The following is a 21364-nucleotide window of genomic DNA, read 5'->3' as shown; positions in this document are numbered from 1 at the left end:
AAAAAAAGAAGAAAAATCTGACTTTGAAAGAATATTGGGGGGCCTGAAGATACACACTTCGCTATGTTGACAATATAAATTTGATGTCCTCAGTGATGGTACTGACTGATGATCATCTTACACAACTTTCACCGAATTCATAATGTCTGCTGCATGGAGAACATCTGTTTAGAGGACAATCAGCTTAAGCAGATCTTTTTGATTGCCTTTGATGTGTCTGAAATTTGTAATGTTTACCAGAAAGTCAGCATTTGGTAGCAAAAACATTTTCAACTAACCCCGAGAATCTTACTTGAAATGTGACTTTTCTTTTCTCTTCAGTACCACTGCTGCTTCCACTGATACTGTTAGAACAAGCAATAACAGTAACAGTAATCTCTAATTATCTTGCCCCTATGTAAAATGTTTTTTGTTCTTCTCTTTGTCTAAGTGCAAGTTGAGGTCAGGGTGTGGAGGCAGCGCCACCTGCAGCTCCAGTATGTTTGGCATTCATCTTTCAACAACAGACACCCATATTGCTCTTTGTTATACATGTATCCTAAGGCTTTCAGCCATCAAACACCTCTGACATCGCCAATCAATCAGCCTTGACCTAAGAGCCAATCGTCAGAGAAATATCAATCACATGCAGAAAAATAAGCGGACGGAAACTAAATGAGGTCAACTCTCCACAGACTGTCTGAACTTCCATTTGTATGGACATAAATTATAAGTCGCTCACACAGCCAACGGAAACATTCATGATTTTCTTTTCCACTGCTGCTTTCTGAGTAACATGAAATAACCTGATCACACAAACATCTGATGAAACAGAGTGAAAGAAGGTGGTAAGTTTATTCAAACTTACATCTCCACCACTTCTCTATATTCAAATACCCGACCAAGGTATTAAAAACAGAGAAGAGGCAGGAGAAACTGTGAAAACCTTCACAGGACTACTTAAATGGATCCTGTGGCTGTAACCAAGCTGTTGTGCCTTTGGCTGCTGGGGAAGCAACAACTTTGCACTAATCTGACTTTATCTTCGATATTGATTTGGTTTACCTCAGTGTGCCGGGCTGAACTTAAACCAAACTTTGGAATTGATTTTTGCATCAGAAGTTTCTTCTCAGCTTATCATCATCTCTTCAAAACACATTTGGGTCATTGGGGATTTTGGTGTTATAGTAAAATAATATTTTATTATCACATTTTATAGTGGTTGTACCTGCAGCGTTGTTAAGTTGTTGATTCTATGGTTTTGGGCAAACTTGTCAGATAATATTATTTGTCACTACTTCCAAGTCATAGATGTATCTCTATGTATTGTTAAATATCATGATTGTATCGTCTAATATAAAACCACAACTGACAAAAGATCTTGGGGATAATTTAGAAACAGTGTTACTGCCAAACATTTTCACAAACATACTCAAAAATATACTTTGTTGTGTTAGTGCCATCACACAGGACAATGAACGAAGACTGCAATCTTTTAAAAAGGTGCAAAGTCTGCAGCAGGAAGTCAGAGGGGCAAGAACAGGGAAACCTGGAAGTTTATTGACCGGGGACAGCAGTTCATACTGTGCTTAGGAGCATTTGCTTTTAGGTTTTAGACTTGAATACCAAAATCTAAGAAAGACATTAGGATTTAAATATTCTCCTGTACAACACTGAGTCCAAAAATGAATGTTTATCCAGTTTATTCAAACATTATTATAATATTGTTATAAACACTGTCACAACACCTTAAGTGTAACATATGAAAAATTAACAATTCATTAAACTTTACCTAATTTTTTAAAATGTTTTTTACAGTCTGACAGTAAAATGGTAATATTTTGAAACTGGATAATACCTGGTCTGTATGCCATGTTGGTAGCATATCACACACCCAATGCTAATGGATAATCTGTTGGTAATGGCAGTTCTACTGGATCAAACATTACTAGAAAAGTAACAGCAAAACTAAATAACCATTAATATAATATAATATAATATAATATAATATAATATAATATAATATAATATAATATAATATAATATAATATAATATAATATGGTTTCAGAAGGTTGGCAGTGTATTTTAATAAATTAAAAGTGCACATTGACTCAAGACGTTTATTTAAATTTAATCAAAGCTTCAACCAAAGCTTTGATGATTAAACCACAGACAGCAGTCAGCCCGTGAACTCTAGCTGCTGGTGTAAAACTTGAGTACTTTGTACACCCACCATCCATTCCAGCCACCTCCTGCTGATTTTATGCAGTTCAGGAATTAATTCAGTTTAAACTCATATTTAGTACCACTCAATATGAAACGAGGCAGTGACTACTGTTAAAAATAACATGCTTTCCAAGTTATTTTTCATTTGAGTAATTTTCTTTAAACAGGGCTGATCCTTGCTACATTTTGCTTTTTTCCCCAATGTCTGCTACCAGACACATTTTCTGTTATATTTGAGAAGTATACTTTTAAATAAGAGCTCTTCAAAACCCTACACTGTGGGCTTCTCCTGAGACAAAGTCAAGACAACAGCCTTTCTATGCATTTTCAATGTATCCTGAGGCAGCACAGGATGGCACACTGGCACATACCATAGTTCATATTGTTTCCTCTGACTGTTCTTTCCTAAGACACCGCTGGACTCAAGATTAGAAGTCAGTAGAAACGGCAGTAGAACTGACGTGTTGTCAGACTCACCCTCAGGGATTAATTCATAGTGTCTTCATGGTTCATATGCCCTCTCCTAGCTTTGCTCCTCACCTGACGTACTGCCTTTGGGTTTGAAAACTGTTGATGCTTCCATTCAAAACTGCTGGCTGTAGCTGCTCATCATCAAAATGAATCAACAACATGAAATGCGTCCAGTATGAAACCAAAGTTGATGTTTTACTATCTGTCCAGGTTTGAGGTCTTTAGTGAACCTACAGAGCAGCCATCCTGGAAGCTGTCGGGACATACCTAAGAGGATAATCTTGAATTTGAGATTGACCAAATTGATATAAGACTTTTGATCTTGCAAATTGCAACACGCAAATATTAGAAATTACTTTTAGCCTTAAAGATTAATTTACGGCAAATGGTTGCACCTCCCTCAGCTTGGTGCTTTTGGAGGTTCCTTCCTGTTAAAAGGGAGTTTTTCCTTCCCACTGTCACCAAAGCGCTTGCTCATAAGGGAGTATGTTTGTTGGGGTTTTCTCTGTTTTCTTTGTGTTATTGTGGCAAACCTTCTGGCAATTACATGTATTGGTGTACCATCCTAGAGGAGTTGGACTACCTGTGTGATCTCTGTAGGGTTCATGTATCACCTGGTAACAATAGTGGCACTGACCCTAGCCAAGTCCAAAACAATGCAAAGCTTCTTATTGTTGTTCCTGTACTGAATGTATTGTTAATTTCATTTAAATGAAAGCAGTTGAGACTGATTACCAAACCCTTCTGTTACTTAACTGACCAGATCAATATCTCACAAGTTTTACTGACTTAATACCAAACTCTGGTCACTGTTACTTCACTTATTTGAGCAGTGCACTATATTGCCATTTACATTTGCACACATTTCAGTATATCACTGCAGCTATTTACTATCTTCCAAGAAAAATATCAAGAAATGAAGGCTGATTCAAGACGTTTGCACAGCACTGTAGCTCTCACAGGGTTAAAGAAGTTATAAAAGCTCCTTCCCTTCATGGCTACAACCCTTGAACCAGCTGTCTGATCTGTTGGTGGGCACAGAGGGGGTGTTACTCATTTTTTGTGACATAAAATGTTGATTTCTGTATTGACTATGTGTGAATTAGAGCATGTAAATATTTTTCAACACATAAATCACATGAGCAGCTTGGACAGTCAACAGAGGAAACATAAATGAGTTGGGAAAAATGCGGAAAGACATTTATTTATGCACATTCTAGGATCCCATCAATCAGTAAAATGAGGCCAGATCACTAGAGAGCGACTGCTGACTGATGGCTGTGTCACTGTTTAGATGTGGGTCAGAATAAGCAGCCATCAATCACTTCAAGGGAGACAGAACCTGGAAAGTCAGGCAGTGATGTTAAAGTCTGTAAGCTCAGATCGTAAAAGGTGAAAGAGTCTTTCTGTTCAAGGGGATAACGTTGGATTTTACTGGTAATACCACCGCGAATGGAGCAGATTATGATGTGGATGTTGTTGCAGTGTACGGATGTGAGCAGAGAGAAGAGGGAATAAAAATATGGGTATTTAAACTCACCCTGGACAGGACGACCTCTAAGGTGATGTTTTGTGGAGGAGCGCTGGGTACTGCAGAGACAAATGTAAAGGAAAGGAAAATGTCAGGAAAACAAACAATGCAACATATAAATCAATACGAAAATACAACAATAGCTCTAATTATATTATTTATTAATAAAAGCCGCTATGGAGAAAAAGTGTCTTTCTGGTTGTACAATTCAAACATGACTTTAAACTTTAAAATGTAACATGCTGGTTCAGTCCTGAATATGCAAACAAATCTATGCTCCTGCAAAATGACAACTACACATGTACATGCATGAATAGGAACGCTATTAATATTTAACGTAAAACGTTTAATTTTTAATGCTACTTTTACATTGTTATGGCTGCGATAATGTAAAAGGTCTGAAAATTACACATAACAAACAGAGCTTTAGAAAGTTCGATTTGATTTATTTCTATTTTCTGTTTTGATGGAAGTGACAGGCACGAGGAAAACAGGAAGAACAGAGAGAAGATTCATGAATGTAGTGACGAAGGACAGAGAAGAATACTACAGAGATTGGAAGAAAAAGATAATCTTCTCATGGTTTTGTGGCTATAGTAAGATAGTTCACATACTGAGATCGAACATGACATGACTGCTTAAGTCCTTCTAAACCTTTTATTTGTTAAAAATTTGGTTTATTTCCTAAAAAAAAAAAGAAACCAGAAGAAGAAAATAAGGTGAAGAAGAAAAAGCTAAAAAAAATAACAAAGGCAAAAGTAAAACATACAAATACAAACAAAGGGGGGGGGGGGGGGGGGGGGGAACCAAAGTGAACAGGAAAAATGGGATGATGATGAAAGATGAAGAAAATTACAAAAAAGAAGATACTGGGAAGAAAATGAAAGAGTAAGCATGAAGATCAGAAGATGAAAAAGAATGAAAAATAAGAGCTTTTAAGTTTAGAGAGGAAAAAACTTGGTTTTAGTACATGAAAGCACAATAAAAAGATGAAGAGGAAGATGCAAAGGAAAGAAAAATAATCAAACAAAGAGGAGAAAGCTAAAAAGAGATCAAACAAAGACAAGAAAAAAATGAATGGATGAAATAGGAAGACAAACACAAACTGGAGGAGCTCCACCTCCCGAAGTTTCATGAAATTTGGCTCCAAAGTTTTTGTGTAATCTTGCTAACTGACTCACAGAGAGACCAAAAGCACTGAAAAACACCAGAAAAAATGGAACACAAGAGAGGATGGTGGTGAAGAAGAAGAAGAGATGAATGAATAATAGAAGAGAGAGTTGACAGACTTCTAGAAAAAGCAGCAGATGCGTTTTTGTGTCCAGCAAAAGTGCAACATTCACACTGAGAATCAGGGAGTTTTGGTTTGAGTTAACTGTCCAATCAGATGCCTGATTAACTGTCAGCGGCTTATCTGTTGATTCAGCTGCTCGCTATTTATGTCTGTGTGTGTGTGTGTGTGTCTTCCAACGTGTGTCTATGAATCAGTTTTATTGTAAATTCAATTAGCCCACAAGTCACCGTTATCATCGAGACGCAGCCGGAAGATTCACAATACAGCCGCTCTGCATCTGCAAGTGTGTGTTTGTGTTATTTCAGATCATTTTTATGGTGTGACTGCAGCTGGACACACGCCTCCGTTCTCTCTGCCTCTGTGGAAGTTTATTAATCACAGCGTCCCTCTCTGCACACCCATCAGAAGCTGAATGTTGCATTGATATTAAAGGACTCAGTCTGTGTAGAAAATGTAAAGCACACTGTCCTACCATGCAAAAGCTAGGAATAATAGCAGGAGAGTATAGGGAGCCAGAGTGAAACTAGGACTTCTGAAACCTCATTCAAGACCCCTTCAGAACTATATTTTAGAACCATTTGAAATGGATTTTCAGTAATGAAATTATAATTTAAATGTAGTTAAAATGTGTGACAATCATCAGATGTCAGATTTGTTTGCAGAGTGTGGCTAATATTAGCAGTGCTAGCACCAGCAGCATTTTTTCTTGGAGGGAAATGTCCACACAGCTTATGCAATATCCAACCAAAGTTGGATATTGCATTCTTGCATAAGTCGAGTTCTTACATGCCAGTGAGTCCATTATAATTTAAACAATCATACCCACGAGGGCTAATTACTGGACCTCAAGCTAATAATGTATTCCCTTTCTTCAGGCCAAAAGGTACGTATATACTTAACAGATACTTCACTGAGAAACCTTGCTAGTGCCAGATTAGACCCCCTGATGGCTTCGGACCTGCATTAATTTTTCATGGTACACACATGAAAGCATCACATTGTTGCTGCAGATTTTCTGGCTGCATATCCATGAAGTGAAACTTTGGTCGCACCACACCTCAAAGGTGCTCTATTGGACTGGTGACTGTGAATTCCCGTAATTAAAACCAAATAGAAACTAGTTTGACATTATGCGACCTTTGCTACATGGCATGTTATCAAGCTGATGAGTACACTGTGGTCATAAAGGGATTAACATGATGAACATATTCCCAAACACCATTACACATTCACCAGCAGCCTAAAGTGCTGATACATGGCAGGATAGATTTAGGCTTCCATGTTGTTGGTGCCAAATTCTGATCCCATGCTAGGGTCAGAGTGTCACATCAGACCAGGCAACATTTTTGGACTCTACTATTTATCATTTTTGGTGAATCAGTGTGAACTATAGCGTCATTTTCCTGTTCTTATACAGAAATGGCACCCAGTCTAATCTTGTGTAGTTCTGCTTCGAGGTTTGATGTGTTGTGCGTTTAGAAATGCTCTTGTGTATACCTTAGTTGTAATGAGCGGTTATCTCTGTTACTGTTACCTTCACTTCTGCTCGAAGCAGTCTGGCTATTCTCCTTTGGCCTCTCATACCAACAAGGCGTTTTCACTCAGACAGTCACCACTAACTGAAAATTATTCAGACCATTCTCTCTAAACCCCAGTGATGGCTGTGTAGGAAAATCCCAACAAATCAGCAGTTACTGAAATCCTCAATCCAGCATGTGTGGCACCAACAACAATGTCAGACTCAAAGTCAATTCAATCGCCTTTTCCCCCACCCTCATCCTCAGCTTGAATTCCAGCAGCTGGTCTTGATTTTGTCTACATCTCTAAATGCTTGAGGTTGCTTAAACCCAAAGTTGACATCAACTGATGTACAATAAAAATAATATTAGTTTAAGTGACTAGTCTTTCTGAGGGCAACTAGATGTGGACATCCCTAAACCTATGCTGAGTACTTTGTAATAGTCCAATTTTTCTTATGTCTACCAAGTGAACAATCCACACTGAACAATCCCTTTTCACCCTGAGAACGTCTAGTCTGATGTATTTATCTAGCGAAGTGTCCACTATTTGTAGGCCACAGACTCTTTAATAGTATCTGTGATAACATATTAGGCTCCCAGTGTCACTCACTGACATTTCACTCCCTGTGTCTGTAGTGGGCAATGAAAGGTCAAATTAATCAAATCAGTGATTGTAAAGAATACGTCAAGGCTAAGGCTCTTGGATTTTTATGTGGTAACATTAAAATAAGATGTGAGATATGAGGATTTTGTCAAACAATCAGCGAGTAAAGGTGATTAGCTGGTCACTAAAACTAGTGCATGCAAGTATAAGTTTCTTAACTTGAATCTATTTCTTTTCCTACGTTTTCTCTGAGTATTTTCATGACTTATGAACTTCCTCGTTTCTTCCTCTTTTCTGCGCCACACATGACGAACTTTAATACTGAACCATGTGAAAGAGAAAGTGTGTGTGTGTGTGTGTGTGGCCCCCATTTAATGTGTCAGGCTAAAAGGAGGTTTAAATGAAGCTGCTCCTTCCTCTGCCTACTTAATTAAAGACCCCCGAGTCTCCTAATGAAACTCCTGACAGCAAGAAGGGGGGCTGTCTGTGAGAAGGGCTAAAGACTGTGTTGCTATTGGCTCTTCTCTCGGTGTCTTTCGCTCACACACATATACACAGTGCAAGGTAATAGACACCACCTCGCCCAGCAGTTTTCAGATCTAAGTTGAAGTGCTACTTGAAACTAGGACCAGTTCAAACCAGTCAGACTGCACAAGTCACTCTTTAATATTCTGGACTCCTTGTGGTTAAGGATATTAATAACATATTAATCATGTCTTCAAATGATCTCAAATTGGTTTCTTGAACACGACACTGTACTCAAATGGCATCCCCAATCACCAGATCCCAATCTAATAGAGCACCTCTGAGATGAAGTGAATAAAGAGATTCAAATCTGCTGCAACTGTTTGTCATGTTCATGTCTGAGGAATATTTCTAGCACCCTGTTGAATCTGTGCCATGAAGAATGAAGGAAAAAGGTGGTCCAACCCAGTACTAACAAGCTGTATTTTATAATTTGGATGTTGCTTCAGGGTCTGAAAAGTGAAACTACTGTGTCTTAAAATGAGGTCTGGTTATCTTTCGCTGATATAGTCATCAGAATCGGGATCAGAGTCTAGATTGTTTCAAAAATAGCATGACATTAAAGATGTAGTCACTTTGTGTGAGCTAAATGTGGTGGTTATGGTTATGTGACTAAATATATTCATAACCCATCGAAACAAAATTTAAGACAATTTATTGATCATAAAAATGTACTTTGTGCAAATTTGTATTTCAGACTTTTGAGGACCCAGCTGAATAAAATGCATGTTGCACGGGCGATGTATGGCCTGAGCGGAAGAATTTTCAGCGTGGACTGCCTCAGACTGAGATAAGACATCAACAAAATGAAAACACTCGTTTTATAACAAGTCCCAGCTTGCAAAAAATAAAATAAAAATCCTCTTCAGATTCTTTTAAACTGGATGGGTTAAGTTCACTCTTGAACATCCACCAAAATCAATACTTTCTTCAATAACCACAGTGACAGCTTCCATTGAGATCCTGTCCTTGGTATTTCAGAGAGAGTGGATTTTTAACAGCCTATTGTGGGCAACTTAAAAAAAAAAAGGCCTGTGCTCCAGTGTGTCATTGTTGTGCTGCTGTTAGAAATTAACAGTGGACGTGGCTGGAAGCAATAGAAGCAATAGATCCTGTAAATATAATAAATTAGTTTTTCTTTTTGTTACTGTATGACGCTGACAATTCTTTCAAGAAGTTCTGTATTTATTACTGTACTGTGTTTAATCAGTCTAGCCAAATAGTATATATATACAGCACAACCCAAAGAAGACAGTGAGCTGCTATTTTAACCCTCCAATTTTGTCCACCAATTTTCCAGAGATGTATTAACGGTGAGGGTTAGGTTAGAATCTTTGGTCACCTCTCGTTTCATTATAGTTTGCATTCAAGATGCCAGACTTTCTTGTATTTTCTCAAAGTGTTCTTGCACAACAGTTCAAAAGTTGTTGGTAAAAGTTGGCATATTTCAGCATGCTGTGCACCGCATCCTTACAAAATCTGAGGCAATGAGAAGAGTAAAGAGCAAAGGAAAAGGTTGCAGGCCTTAAAACCTATCTACACCAGATGAACAGGATCTGAAAGTGATGTCCTTAAGAAATAGGAAAAAAAAAATCAGAGATTTATCTGAAATCTGAAAAAGTTTCACTGAATGTTTGGCTGTCAAGAAGCCATTCTTACAACCTGTAAAACACAGTGGAGGCTCTGTCACGGTTTGGGGATGCCTTCCATCCAGTGGTTTTGCAGATCTTATCAAAATGTATTAAATTATGAATGCAGAAAAGTACCATCAGATTTTGAACCCCCATGCAAAACCAGGGTAAAAGTATCTGGTCCATCATATATAGGCCTTCCCAGAGCCCAGATCATTATGAAATAGTTTGGCATATTTTTTTCCAGATAATGGAACAAAAGGCCTGGAGAATTCTGGAGAAGTTTTCCTGAAGACTACTGTGGGAATAGTGGACAAGATGTGCACAGAACTATATCTACTGCTTTATAAAGAAGTTTTACCTCTTTGCGTACCCAAATGGGATTCATACAACACAAGTGCTGTTCACTGGTGAGTGAGTGGATGTTAAGGTTACTATCAAAACTGAGAGATGAAAGAGTGGATAATGGGATACTGAAGACCGGTGGAATTTCAGTGACAGAGAAAAAGCCCCTGTGACTTTCCTTCTGTTATAACATGGTCATGTCATGTTTCATTTCCTGATACATGTGATTTTCCACACTGAATAAATGAGGAAATGTTAAGACACAGCTCACCATCTGATTGGGTGGTGACACTGACGGCATCTGAGGCAGTCCCTGGTCCATAGCGATTGATGCCCAAAACTCGAACTGTGTACTCTGTGAACTTGTTGAGTCCCTCCATCTTGTAGTTTTGTCCATTCACCTCCACACTCTGAACACAAACACAGAGTATTGATTACATTCAACAAACAACCGAATAAGGTCAAATGAACTCCAAAACAATGACTCAGACTATCTAAAGCATCATACTCCATTGGTGATGGAGCTCACCTGCTCCTTGCCCGACGGGCTCTCGGTCCACAGCAGCCTGTAGCCCAGGATGGGGCCGTTCGGAAAGCTGGGTGGCTCCCAGCTAACCTGAACGGAGGTTGGAGAAAGAGCCAACGCTCGGAGAGACTCCACCTTGCTGGGAACTTGGACTGAAGGCACACACAAACACTTCTGTTACCAGTGCTGCTACTTTTAGACATGTGTTACCTTTACTGCAGGGACAGAATGATCTGATTTTCATGAGAGTCAAGAGGATAGCTAGCTATCATTTTACAATAAAGGCCTATTTCACTCCAGTATCACTAAATTTAAGCATAGACAGGTTTAATGTCTTAAGAAGAAAAAAAGAAAATATACTGACCGGAAAATCAGATGCATTTTTAATGATTTGACATTTAGATTTACAATAGCTTAGACAACCCGCAGAGTGAGCCTGCTATAGTAACATCGGGCCTATATAACTTGGACATTATTCAAGGCCAAATGTGGGCCACATCTGGGCCAGACATTCCTTGTTTTCCACCTGAGTGAGATCACGAGAAAGGAGGTGTAAGGAACCAACAACAGCCATGGATCCATCCATGCATCACAGCAAGTCTGGGTCTTTCTACCTATTTTCTCCTTCTGCTATTGGCTAACAGAGAACTCCATAGCTTGATGTTGGTCTTGACAGTCTGCCTCACTGAGCTCAACTGTAGTCTGACCCAAAATATGAAATAATGTGCAAAAAGAAAAAGAAAAAGAAGTTTTATACAGATGACTGAGCGTGTGTGTTTGTGTGTGATGGAGTGTTTGTGTCTTACGATCAGGTTTTGTGGTGATCTTGAGGGGGGCGGAGCTCTCTCCTGGCCCAACATCGTTATAAGCGACAACTCTGAAGCTGTAGCTCTCCTCCGGCTTCAGGTTGGAAACTGTCAGCTCCAGAGACTCCGGCTCTGACACGTTCACTGACCTCTCCCTAACATGGAAAAAAGCACCACGGATTAACTGCTAATTACAGGAAAAACAAGAAAAGAAAGGAAAAAGAACCAACTGTCTTTTCCCGAAAGTAATTGTAATTACATGTAACAACTACATCCTTTTTTTTTTTTTTTTTATTTAGGGTGTTATTTAAATAGACGTAAACTGGGAGGTAATCCCAGTCCATCTCCACTTTGTAACAACACAGATAATCTCCCCTGTAATCAGCTGCAATCTGTGTAATCCCTCACTGTCTGCTGCTAATCCTCAGATTACAGCACCTCTGCAGCCTCGCAGTTCTCAACTAATCGCCAGACCACAGATGAGACGAACCCAGATGCGATGATTAGCATGTTTCCACAGTAACATCAAACATACACACACACACACACACACACACTGGGGCTTCAGTTCACTGCAAGGAAAACATGCTGTTGCATTTTTTATAAAGAATACTGAAAATATTCCTGGAGATAAAACATAAAAGGAAACTTTATGTTGGCAGGATTTTGCTTCCTTTTGATGAAAACAGATAAAACATCCCTGCACTGATGTTCACTGCATGCCAAATCTTGACTTCACCACTGAGAAGCACAAAAGAACTTTGTAACTCATCCTTAATTCAGACAGAAGGGAAATGGGATCTGCTCAGATATGTACTGTAAATAAATTACTGTAGCCGGGGATGGTGTGAAAGGTTTTAAATAAGCAGTAATGAATTCAGTGCAATTACAAGCTCATCATTAGTTCAATGTGCATGTCTGTTCAGCTCATTTCAAGAAGGTTTAACATAACGAAAGACTCTCGCAGTCATAGCTTAGAGTTGTGGGACAAATACAAACTTGACAACTTTATGTCTGTTAACTGTAGATTTGCAACAGGGCTCTGTTAGCCTACCTTAACGTAAGACACCGTAAAGTGTCAGCTTGTTGCTTTTAGAGGGAAATATTTAATGGCAAACAATCCACTTGTAAAGTCATTTTCCAGGCCCAAAATCTTTGCTACTTCCCTAAATTAAAAAACACTGAGGCACAGTTTCAGTTGCTTTTAGCTTTAAGTTTTAGCCGGGATGCAACAATCAGTCAAATTGTCTCTTCCTGAGCTACCCATTTCCAATACTGTTTTACATCATGTTTTCCCCAGTGAAACACTGCAAATGAGTGAGTAAAACCTTCAGAGAATTGTCTTACACCCACCTCTCAAAGTTAAAAGCAGTTTTCCAGCCTCTATTATATGTTTTTTCTTTTCTCTGTGGCAATTTCCATCATATTCCACTCCAGTCTGCAAATTTATAACAGTGACTTTGTGGTGACTTGTAAGTTTTTATTCCACTGGACGTAGCATGGTGTCAACAGCTACATACGGTGACAAGTTGAACTTGACCTATAATGCCAGCCTTCCCCTTTTTCCTTTACAGCAACTGGATAAAACCTGTAGCTAAGAAAACTGTCTATCCTGCAGCTTAGTCTTTTAAATACTAGAGAGGATTTAAATTTGTCTCAATATGTACAAAATGCAGAGCAGTCACAAGTAAAATGTGTCTGTTCTCTAAGAAGTAGTTCTTTATAACTCCTACAAACACCGTGTGTGTGCAGACTTAAAAAAACAGATATAATATGTTCATTTATAAGCATTTCGGCTGTATTTTAAAATTACAGGAAAAGAACACTTAGCTGTTTCTCTTCTCATTACAAAAGCACGGATCAATCAGTTCAAAAGGTGAGAACACATTTCTTCTTTTGTTTGTTGTGCAAGCCTGACACAAACGTGTCTCATTCCCTGCTTGTCACATATAAACTCTGTTAAGAACGGCACTAGACTCACATTTAAATGTGGATTAAACCAATGTGTCAGGTTATTGTTGTTAAACCTAACATGTTAGACAACTACAGGCAGTGTTTAGGGCTTAAATCTAACCAGCAAATGGAAAAGAAAAGAAAAACCACAGACAAACAAATGGTACATAAATCTCAGTCTCCTGGCTGATAATCAGAAATGGGGGTCTCCATTTTAATGGCAGTGGCTGGAGCTGTATGAGTCAACTTCATTTATACACAGACAGACGACAAAAAATAGGACTTCCTGGTAAGTTATAAAAATCTGTTACTGTTACTTGATTTCATTTACTTCTTGTACTGCTGTTGGCTAATATGGGTGGATATAAAGCAGTTCAGCAACAGCAATCATGTGAAAAACTAACCCCTTTCAGCCACCTTTTTGTCTTACAGCGGGGTCCAGGTACTGACTCATAAGGACACCTTATCAGCAGCATCTCCTGTCAGATGCAGAAGCAGTATTCTGTTATTGTAGTTGAATTGGCTTTGTTCATTTCACTTCAGCTTGTATTGTTAAGGGGCATGTGGCAGAGGCAAGATTGAGGCTAATCATGTGTATTACGATGGGATTTTTGACAAAATGAGCAACCTTGATGATGAATGCAATTGGGAGAATGCATGGGGGAAAGCAATAAGCCTCCTAAACCAAACCACCACCTACCTTTAACTTTCCACCACAGCTATAGTTTTGCTATTTGAGTAAAGTGAATTAGACTGAGTGTAACAATTTAACTGGTGTTCTAAAGACATTAAGTTTTTAAGGGTTGTTTTTTAACTGGTTGTTGAGCCTTTACTGCTTTTTGATAAGGATGAACCCAAACCCTAAAGGGTAAAATGGACATATTACTACCTTTAAAGTTTGTCAGAATGTTTTTGTCTTTGCTCACTGACTGTCATTTCTTTTGAGGACAATATAATAAAAAAATCAATTATATATTGATATAATTGATCGGCCAGAGGGGCCGATGGCGCGATATGGCAGCCTCGCTTCTATCAGTCTGCCCCAGGGCAGCTGTGGCTACAACTGTAGCTGCCTCCACCAGTGTGTGAATGCGAGAGTGAATGAATAGTGGAATTGTAAAGCGCTTTGAGCGTCTCAAAAAGCGCTATATGAATGCAATCCATTATTATTAATTATTCAGATTGCTCAGGGTTGTGTTCAGGGTTGTGTTCAGGGCTGTGTTCAGGGTCATCACGTGGTTAACTACACCATATTTGGGTTTTACTTGAGAATTCCATTCTAAAGGTTCATTTACCAAGATCTTCATGTAATTCCACAAACTGCCACTGAGAGAAGATTGTTGCATGTGGCAGGTTCAATGACAAAGCGGCCTGCTCATACTGTGATTAAAACGCATGTAGCATTTGCTGCGCTTATCCTCTTTAAGCTTCCCACAATTGTTCAATAAACAACTTACACCATGTGCAGTATATCAGCCATTCTGAATGAGGACCTTAGGTGATTTTTTGGGGGGGGCAGTTTGTCAAGAGGTTATCAGAATTTATCATCTGCAGACCACAGATGTACACGGTAAATTACATGGCAATCTGACACACTGACAGAGCACCAAATCAAGCGCTATCACCGGCAGCAGCAGTGACACACAAAGGTTAAAGAAAACACAAAAGGTGAGTGGAGTTCTCGGGGTATATAAATCCAAGGGTTTTTTTTCCAAGGCTGCCAAGTAAAAAGGCAGAGCCACAAAGCTGGATGTGGAGGTAACCAGCAGGCTGGATACAGAGTGAACTCTGGCCTTGAAAAGGCCACCGTGTGAGGGCAGTAAGTCGGCTCGAACAGGAATAACCCACGGAGAGAGAAAAAAATAGTTCTTCCTCTGCTTACATCTTTACTGAGTCCTTCTCATCTCGCTGGCCTTTCTTAGTCATTTTTTCCCGCTCTCTAAGGATCTCACCTCTTTCTGTTTTTATCTCTCCCTTTCCTTACCCTCCAGACTTTCTGCTCCACCCTAATCTCATCAGCCTTGGGGTCGCAATATAGCTGCAGTTTAGCAGCAACAATATCGCTCTCAAGTGAGACTAAATTCCACCATGGCACTAAAACCCCACCTGCACTAAACAGGCTTTCTAAATTTATAAATAGCATTATTAATTTACCGCCTATTGTCCCATACTGCTGGCACATTTTCACTCTGAGCATTTGGTTTACTCCTTTAACATTACAAACTGCATTTGCAGCTTCAATGTACCTACAATTACAGCATTCAAAAGCTTCACATTAAACTCTAAATAACACACATCAATGCATGTAATTAGAAAATATACTGCTAATGTTAAAAGAAGATTTTGAAAACATCACCATGCAGCAGGCTAGTTCATTTTGCCAAAATTTCCTTGCAACAACTGAAAATGGTGCTCAGTAGTTTATATGGGCTCCATGTGCTCATATGAATGATTGACAAGGGAGGTCCTAATGAAATGATAGATGGTGTCCTGGGGATCTCCTCTCAGATCGCGACCAAGACACCATTGAGCTCAGACTGCACAGTTTGAGGTGCAACCTGGAGGCATCAAGTGGACTGAAACATAATGTCCCAGAGGTGTTCCATTGGATTTAGGTCAGGTGAGGGTGGGGGGGGCGAGTCGGTGGCATCATTTCTTTCGTCCTCGAGGATCTGCCTGGGTCCTCTTGTCCAATGAGGCCAGATATTGTTGTAAACCAGGAGGAACCCAGGAACCACTACACCAGGTTAGGGTCTGACAATGTGTCCAAGGATTTCATCCTGATACCTGGCTGTCAGGGTGTTGTTGCATGTAGAGCTCTGTCCCTCACAGATATGCCTTCCCAGATCCTCACTGACCCACCACAAAACCAGTCATGCTGAACGATGTTACAGGCAGCATTACATCTTCTCGACTGTTTCTCCAGACCCTTTCATGTCTGTCACATGTGCTCAGGGTGAAACTGCTCTCATCTGTGAAAAGCACACGGTGCCAGTGGTGGATGTGACAATACTGGTATTCTAAATGCCAATCGGGCCTACTAGAGCAGTGTTTCCCAAACGGTGTGCCATGGAAGATTATCTGGTTCCACCTGTTTAGTACTCGGCGTGAGTAACGGGCAGAACAATTACATTCTCTTCCACTAAAGGGCAGTACAATTACTTGCTCTAATTAAATGGGTTGCCAACTGCTAGTAAAAGAGAAGAAGACGAAGAAGAAATTACATAATAGTCATGCTGTGAGACTACGCAGTGTGTAATAGCAATAGATAAATATTTGAAAAGAGAAAGTAGTCAGTCTGACCTGGGTCCCGGAGAAAATTTTGACCCAGATGAAGGCCCTAGCATGAGTAGTGGTCAGAAAAAAACAAAAAAGGTATACTGCGGACAAACTGAGCCAATTCTGCTACACCTGGTGCGTGGGGAAAAATGATCAATATGCTTTTTGTAACACTTTTGTTTGGTGGTGTGCCGTGTGATTTTTCTAATGTGAAATATGTGCTGTGGCTCCAAAAGGTTGGGAAACACTGCACTAGAGGATGTCAGGCCCTCGGGTCACCGTCATGAAGTCAGTTTCTAATTGACTGGTTGGAGACATTCACAGCAGTGGCCTGCTGGAGGTCATTTTGTAGCTCTGGCAGTGCTCGTCCAGTTCCTCCTTGCATAAAAGAGCAGATACTGGTCTGCTGATAGATTAAGGACCTTCTATGGCCCTGTCCAGCTCTCCTGGGGTAACTGTTTATCTCCTTGAATATCCCCCATGCTCTGGAGGCTGTGCTGGGAGGCACAGCCAACCTTCTGTCACTGGCACATATTGATGTGCAATCCTGGAGGAGACTACCAGTGCAACATAGGCTCCAGGTGTCACCTCATGCCCTAGACCATAGCCAAAACAAAATGAGTGAAAAAAAACAGTCATAAAAAACGAAAAGGGAAAAATGTCAGTGGCCTCCACCAGCAAAACCATTCCTACTTTGGGGGTTGAGGCATTGCTATCCCTCTAGTGCACCTGTTGTTAATTTTAATAACACCAAAGCAGCTGTAACTGATTAACAACCCATCCACTATATAACTGACCAGATCAATAATTCAGCAGTTTAACTGACTTGATGCTATACACTGATTAAGTAGTGAGGAATTTTTGATCAGCGTATAAACAACAACAAAAGCTTCCATAGACATAGACATTTACAAAATCCTGTTTCTGTGCCTCAAACTGATCATTTCGCTCGTCACCATGCTGATGTTTTATAAATGAACATAATTTTGCATTAAATAAGACCTGAAGTAAACAGCTGAGACCTTAAACCAGGGGTCCCCAATTCCAGTCCACGAGGGCCGGTGTCCCTGCAGGTTTTAGATGTGTCCCTGATCCATCACAGCTAATTTAAATGGATAAATTACCTCCTTGACATGTCTTGAAGTTCTCCAGAAGCCTGGTAATAAACTAATCATGTGATTCAGGTGTGTTGACCCAGGGTGAGATCTAAAACCTGCAGGGACACCAGCCCTCGTGGACTGTGATTGGGGACCCCTGCCTTAAACCTAATATGAATTGCTTTACTGAAGCATTCATGAAGTTTGAAACAGGCTCATTTTCTCATAGACAAACAGAGGCTAAACAATGTAACTTCTTTTTGCAGCCAGAGGACTCACCCAGTGTTGACCATTAAAAAGAATCCCGTCTTAATGCACTTTTGAACAGGCTTCATTATTCAGACACAGAGACACTATGTATTTGATTTGACGGCAGCTTTGCAAAGTATTGGTAGTGCTGTATACAACTTTATTACAGTAAACAGATGGGCCTTTTCCAAATGTAATTGGAGGAATTTCCTTCCTTATTTTGAGACTATCAGTGAGATAGTGTGGGTATACAGCAAAAAGACCCATTCAGATCAAATGGAAATAGTTGTTCATATGTGGTTTCCATTTCTCTTGGTTATATTCATAATTTTCAGTCACTTCAGTTTCCCCATGCTGTCAAAATCACATCATTCCAAATTGCATTGTCACTACTCTTGTACAATAATCTATCTGCCGGCTTTCTCTAAGTCTAAATCTAAGTTTCCTGTGATATCTCATTCTGCCCTTCCAGCCATCTAATGTGCAGCCCTCCTTGTGAGCCGGGACATCTCATCCAAAGTCTCTATGGGCCATTTGCTGTCTCCGCTCTGCTACCACTACCAACATTGAGACAGAGCAGTTTTCCTACCTTCATTTTGGGATTCTGCACAATAATGTCATTCCTCACTGTAGTCCAGCAGCCAAAAATGTATGTCTAAATGTCACAATACATGCTATTTTCTCCAAATGCTATCTCCTTATTTAAGTGTGGCATTAATCAAAGTTATGGCATTAGCTACTAAACCCAACAATATAAATGACAGTCCTTCATTACATTAAGACATTTTAACAATGCCAATATATATACACATATATATATATTTTTTTTTTTTTTATATACCAAGGGATATCCCAATACCCCTTTTTGTCAGGTCTTGTATTAGTACTTATCTTGGTACAATTAAATACCAGAAATGTGTCAAAGGGATTTACATCTACTGCAACTTGAAGATCAGATTTATATCATCTCAACTCTCAACTCAAACTCTTTCGTATTATTTGTCCATTTTGCTATTTCAACAAGCAGGTTGTAAACGATATAGAGACATCTTTATATGAGCTGATCCACTACTTTGACCCAAGGAGCTTTATATTGTAAGATAAAGACCCACAGTATTAAAGAGAAACCCAAACTATCAAATGACCCCCTGTACTTGGCAACAGTGGGAAGGAAAAACTCCCTTTTAACAGGAAGAAACTTCAAGCAGAACTAGGCTCAGGTATTGGAAGCCATCTGGCGTGACTGGTTGGGGTTGAGGGGAGGGATACAGGGCAAACGACACACTGTGGAAGAGAACCAGAGACTAATAATGACTAACATTAAACAAGTTTCAATACCTGTCAGGTGGGTTAACTGAAGTGAAACCTATAGTAGTTCCTGTCAAAGGCTTTAGGCTACATTTAACTGTGCATCTTATTGGTCTCACAGCATCTATGTATAAGGACGTGTTCTAATTTTATTGCTAATTGAGTCCAAAATAATGGCTATTGCTGGGGAACATTAAGAGAGAAAGGAGTAGGTATCATTGGCATGTAAAATGATGGTAATTATGAGAACCCTAACATATCCTGAAAATAACAGTAATCAGTATGACCTGCTCTGGAAAGAGGTGTGATGACTCGTACGGATGTCTACTCAAAACATCTTTTCATCCTTCTGCCTTCTTTCTTTTTCCATTTTCTTTCTTGATCTGCCCAGATATTTCTCTATTTTGCTGTCAATATATTTCCAGGAAGTCATTACAGCTGACAAAAAAAGTCATCCTCACCCTTCCCCCCAGCCAATTCCCCTTCTTTTGTAATCTTTCATTGTTTTCTCTCTCAGTCTCCCTCCCCTCTCATTTTCTGCAAGTTATTAGCACTGACAAAACCCATCTCGGCATTTTTCTCAAAGTCATTAGAACTGACAAAACCTCTGCCTCTATTCCTTCTGTAAGTCATTAGGACTGACAGAATCTCTCTATCGAATTGTTTCATGACACAAACTTCAGTGGCTCTTTTGTCCAGCCTACCGTTCAGAGGCCCAGAGCTCTGCAGGCCTAGATTGTCTCTGAGGTAACAAAGCTTAAAAGCCTGGATGTGAAAGCCTTCAGCTGGAGCCCTGACTGTCAGAGGTAACCATTTAACACCAGCAGGGGAGTCACCAATGTGTCACCCAGAGCTTTTTCTACTCAGTGCTTTGAGCTGCTGTGTGCACCAGAGCCATGATCTAAGAAATGCACTGTTGTCTTTTACACACTGTTAGTATAAAACTCTGTACCATCAGACTTTTATCCCTTTATAAGCTAACTGCTAAATCAGGATCTTGGTTGCAGATGCCTTTGAGTCAACAACTTGAGTTCGTCTATCTTTTTCAGCCGAGTAAGCAGCAAGTCTCTGTAAAACAATGTCACTGCTGGCCAGTTTGTTCCAGGCAAAAATACCTCATCCACTTCTTATTGGATAATATAGAGACTTTATACAGATATTAATGTGTGTGGGCACATCCTGGTTGCCAGAGGATGTGCCCACGCAGCTCTACCAATCTGCAGATAGTTCATTTGGAGCCACAAGACATGACTTCAGGATTTGTGTGAAATGTCTTGGCAATTACTTTGTAATGACATGGCATCTTACCAAAGATAAGACCAATAACTGAAACTAGCACCACTGACTAACAATAGCCATGTGCTACGTTTCACGATTATTAATATGCAAACTAGGGCTGTGCGATATGACCAAAATCTCATATCCCAATATAAGACATTTATCATCCTGACAACGATATATATCACAAAAATTTTACACTTTCTGTAAATTCTGGGAATCTAGGGAAACTCGAGTTGCGTGAAGTGTTTTCAGCTTGGCGTTGTGTACCTGGAGTCGAGTGCTTTGACCGATGCATGACACTGAATATTTTTAGATATAAGTTTGTAAGTTTGTGCCATTTTCTTTGTCAGTATTTATTACGCGGTGTGCTGCGGGGAAAAGCATGAGTCTAAGGTTTATTTTGAGCACCTGATGTCTCTTTTTTTGCTTCTCATCCATAAACTCTCTCCATACTCTTTTACGTGACTCTTGCGTAGGTGGTAGAAGAGGTTTGCGGTGTTTGAGTCTTAGGTGGGGACGGTTTCCTGCATAATTTTAGTCCATGTCAGACTTTTCATAACCAAACCATCAAGACGATGAAAAAATATTGCAGTAAACAATTTATTTTGCGACACCACGAAACAAACGATAGGGTAATATGAAACGATAGACGTTTTCATATCGTCATCCGATATATATCGCTATATCGAACAGCCCTAACGCAAACTGTCATGACCAGTGATTAGTGGTTATGAGTAC

General features: G+C 39.6%; 1 protein-coding gene across 4 annotated transcripts in view; it reads right to left on the bottom strand.

Annotated features, from left to right (window-relative positions):
- dcc (DCC netrin 1 receptor) overlaps window positions 1–21364 on the bottom strand; it is a 356620-nt gene that overhangs the window by 125362 nt on the left and 209894 nt on the right. For all 4 annotated transcript variants that reach the window (XM_084934587.1, XM_084934589.1, XM_084934590.1 and 1 more), the window contains 4 exons: window positions 11460–11614; window positions 10657–10805; window positions 10399–10537; window positions 4218–4267 (listed from right to left, as the gene is read on the bottom strand). In XM_084934587.1, coding sequence (XP_084790713.1) covers window positions 4218–4267; window positions 10399–10537; window positions 10657–10805; window positions 11460–11614 — 493 coding nt within the window. The remainder of the gene's footprint in view (window positions 1–4217; window positions 4268–10398; window positions 10538–10656; window positions 10806–11459; window positions 11615–21364) is intronic.

This window comes from Perissodus microlepis, chromosome 7 (genome assembly GCF_051167445.1).
Source record: "Perissodus microlepis isolate ML-2025 ecotype Zambia chromosome 7, ASM5116744v1, whole genome shotgun sequence".
Lineage (NCBI taxonomy): Eukaryota > Metazoa > Chordata > Actinopteri > Cichliformes > Cichlidae > Perissodus > Perissodus microlepis.
This window is presented reverse-complemented; position numbering and strand designations above follow the sequence as displayed.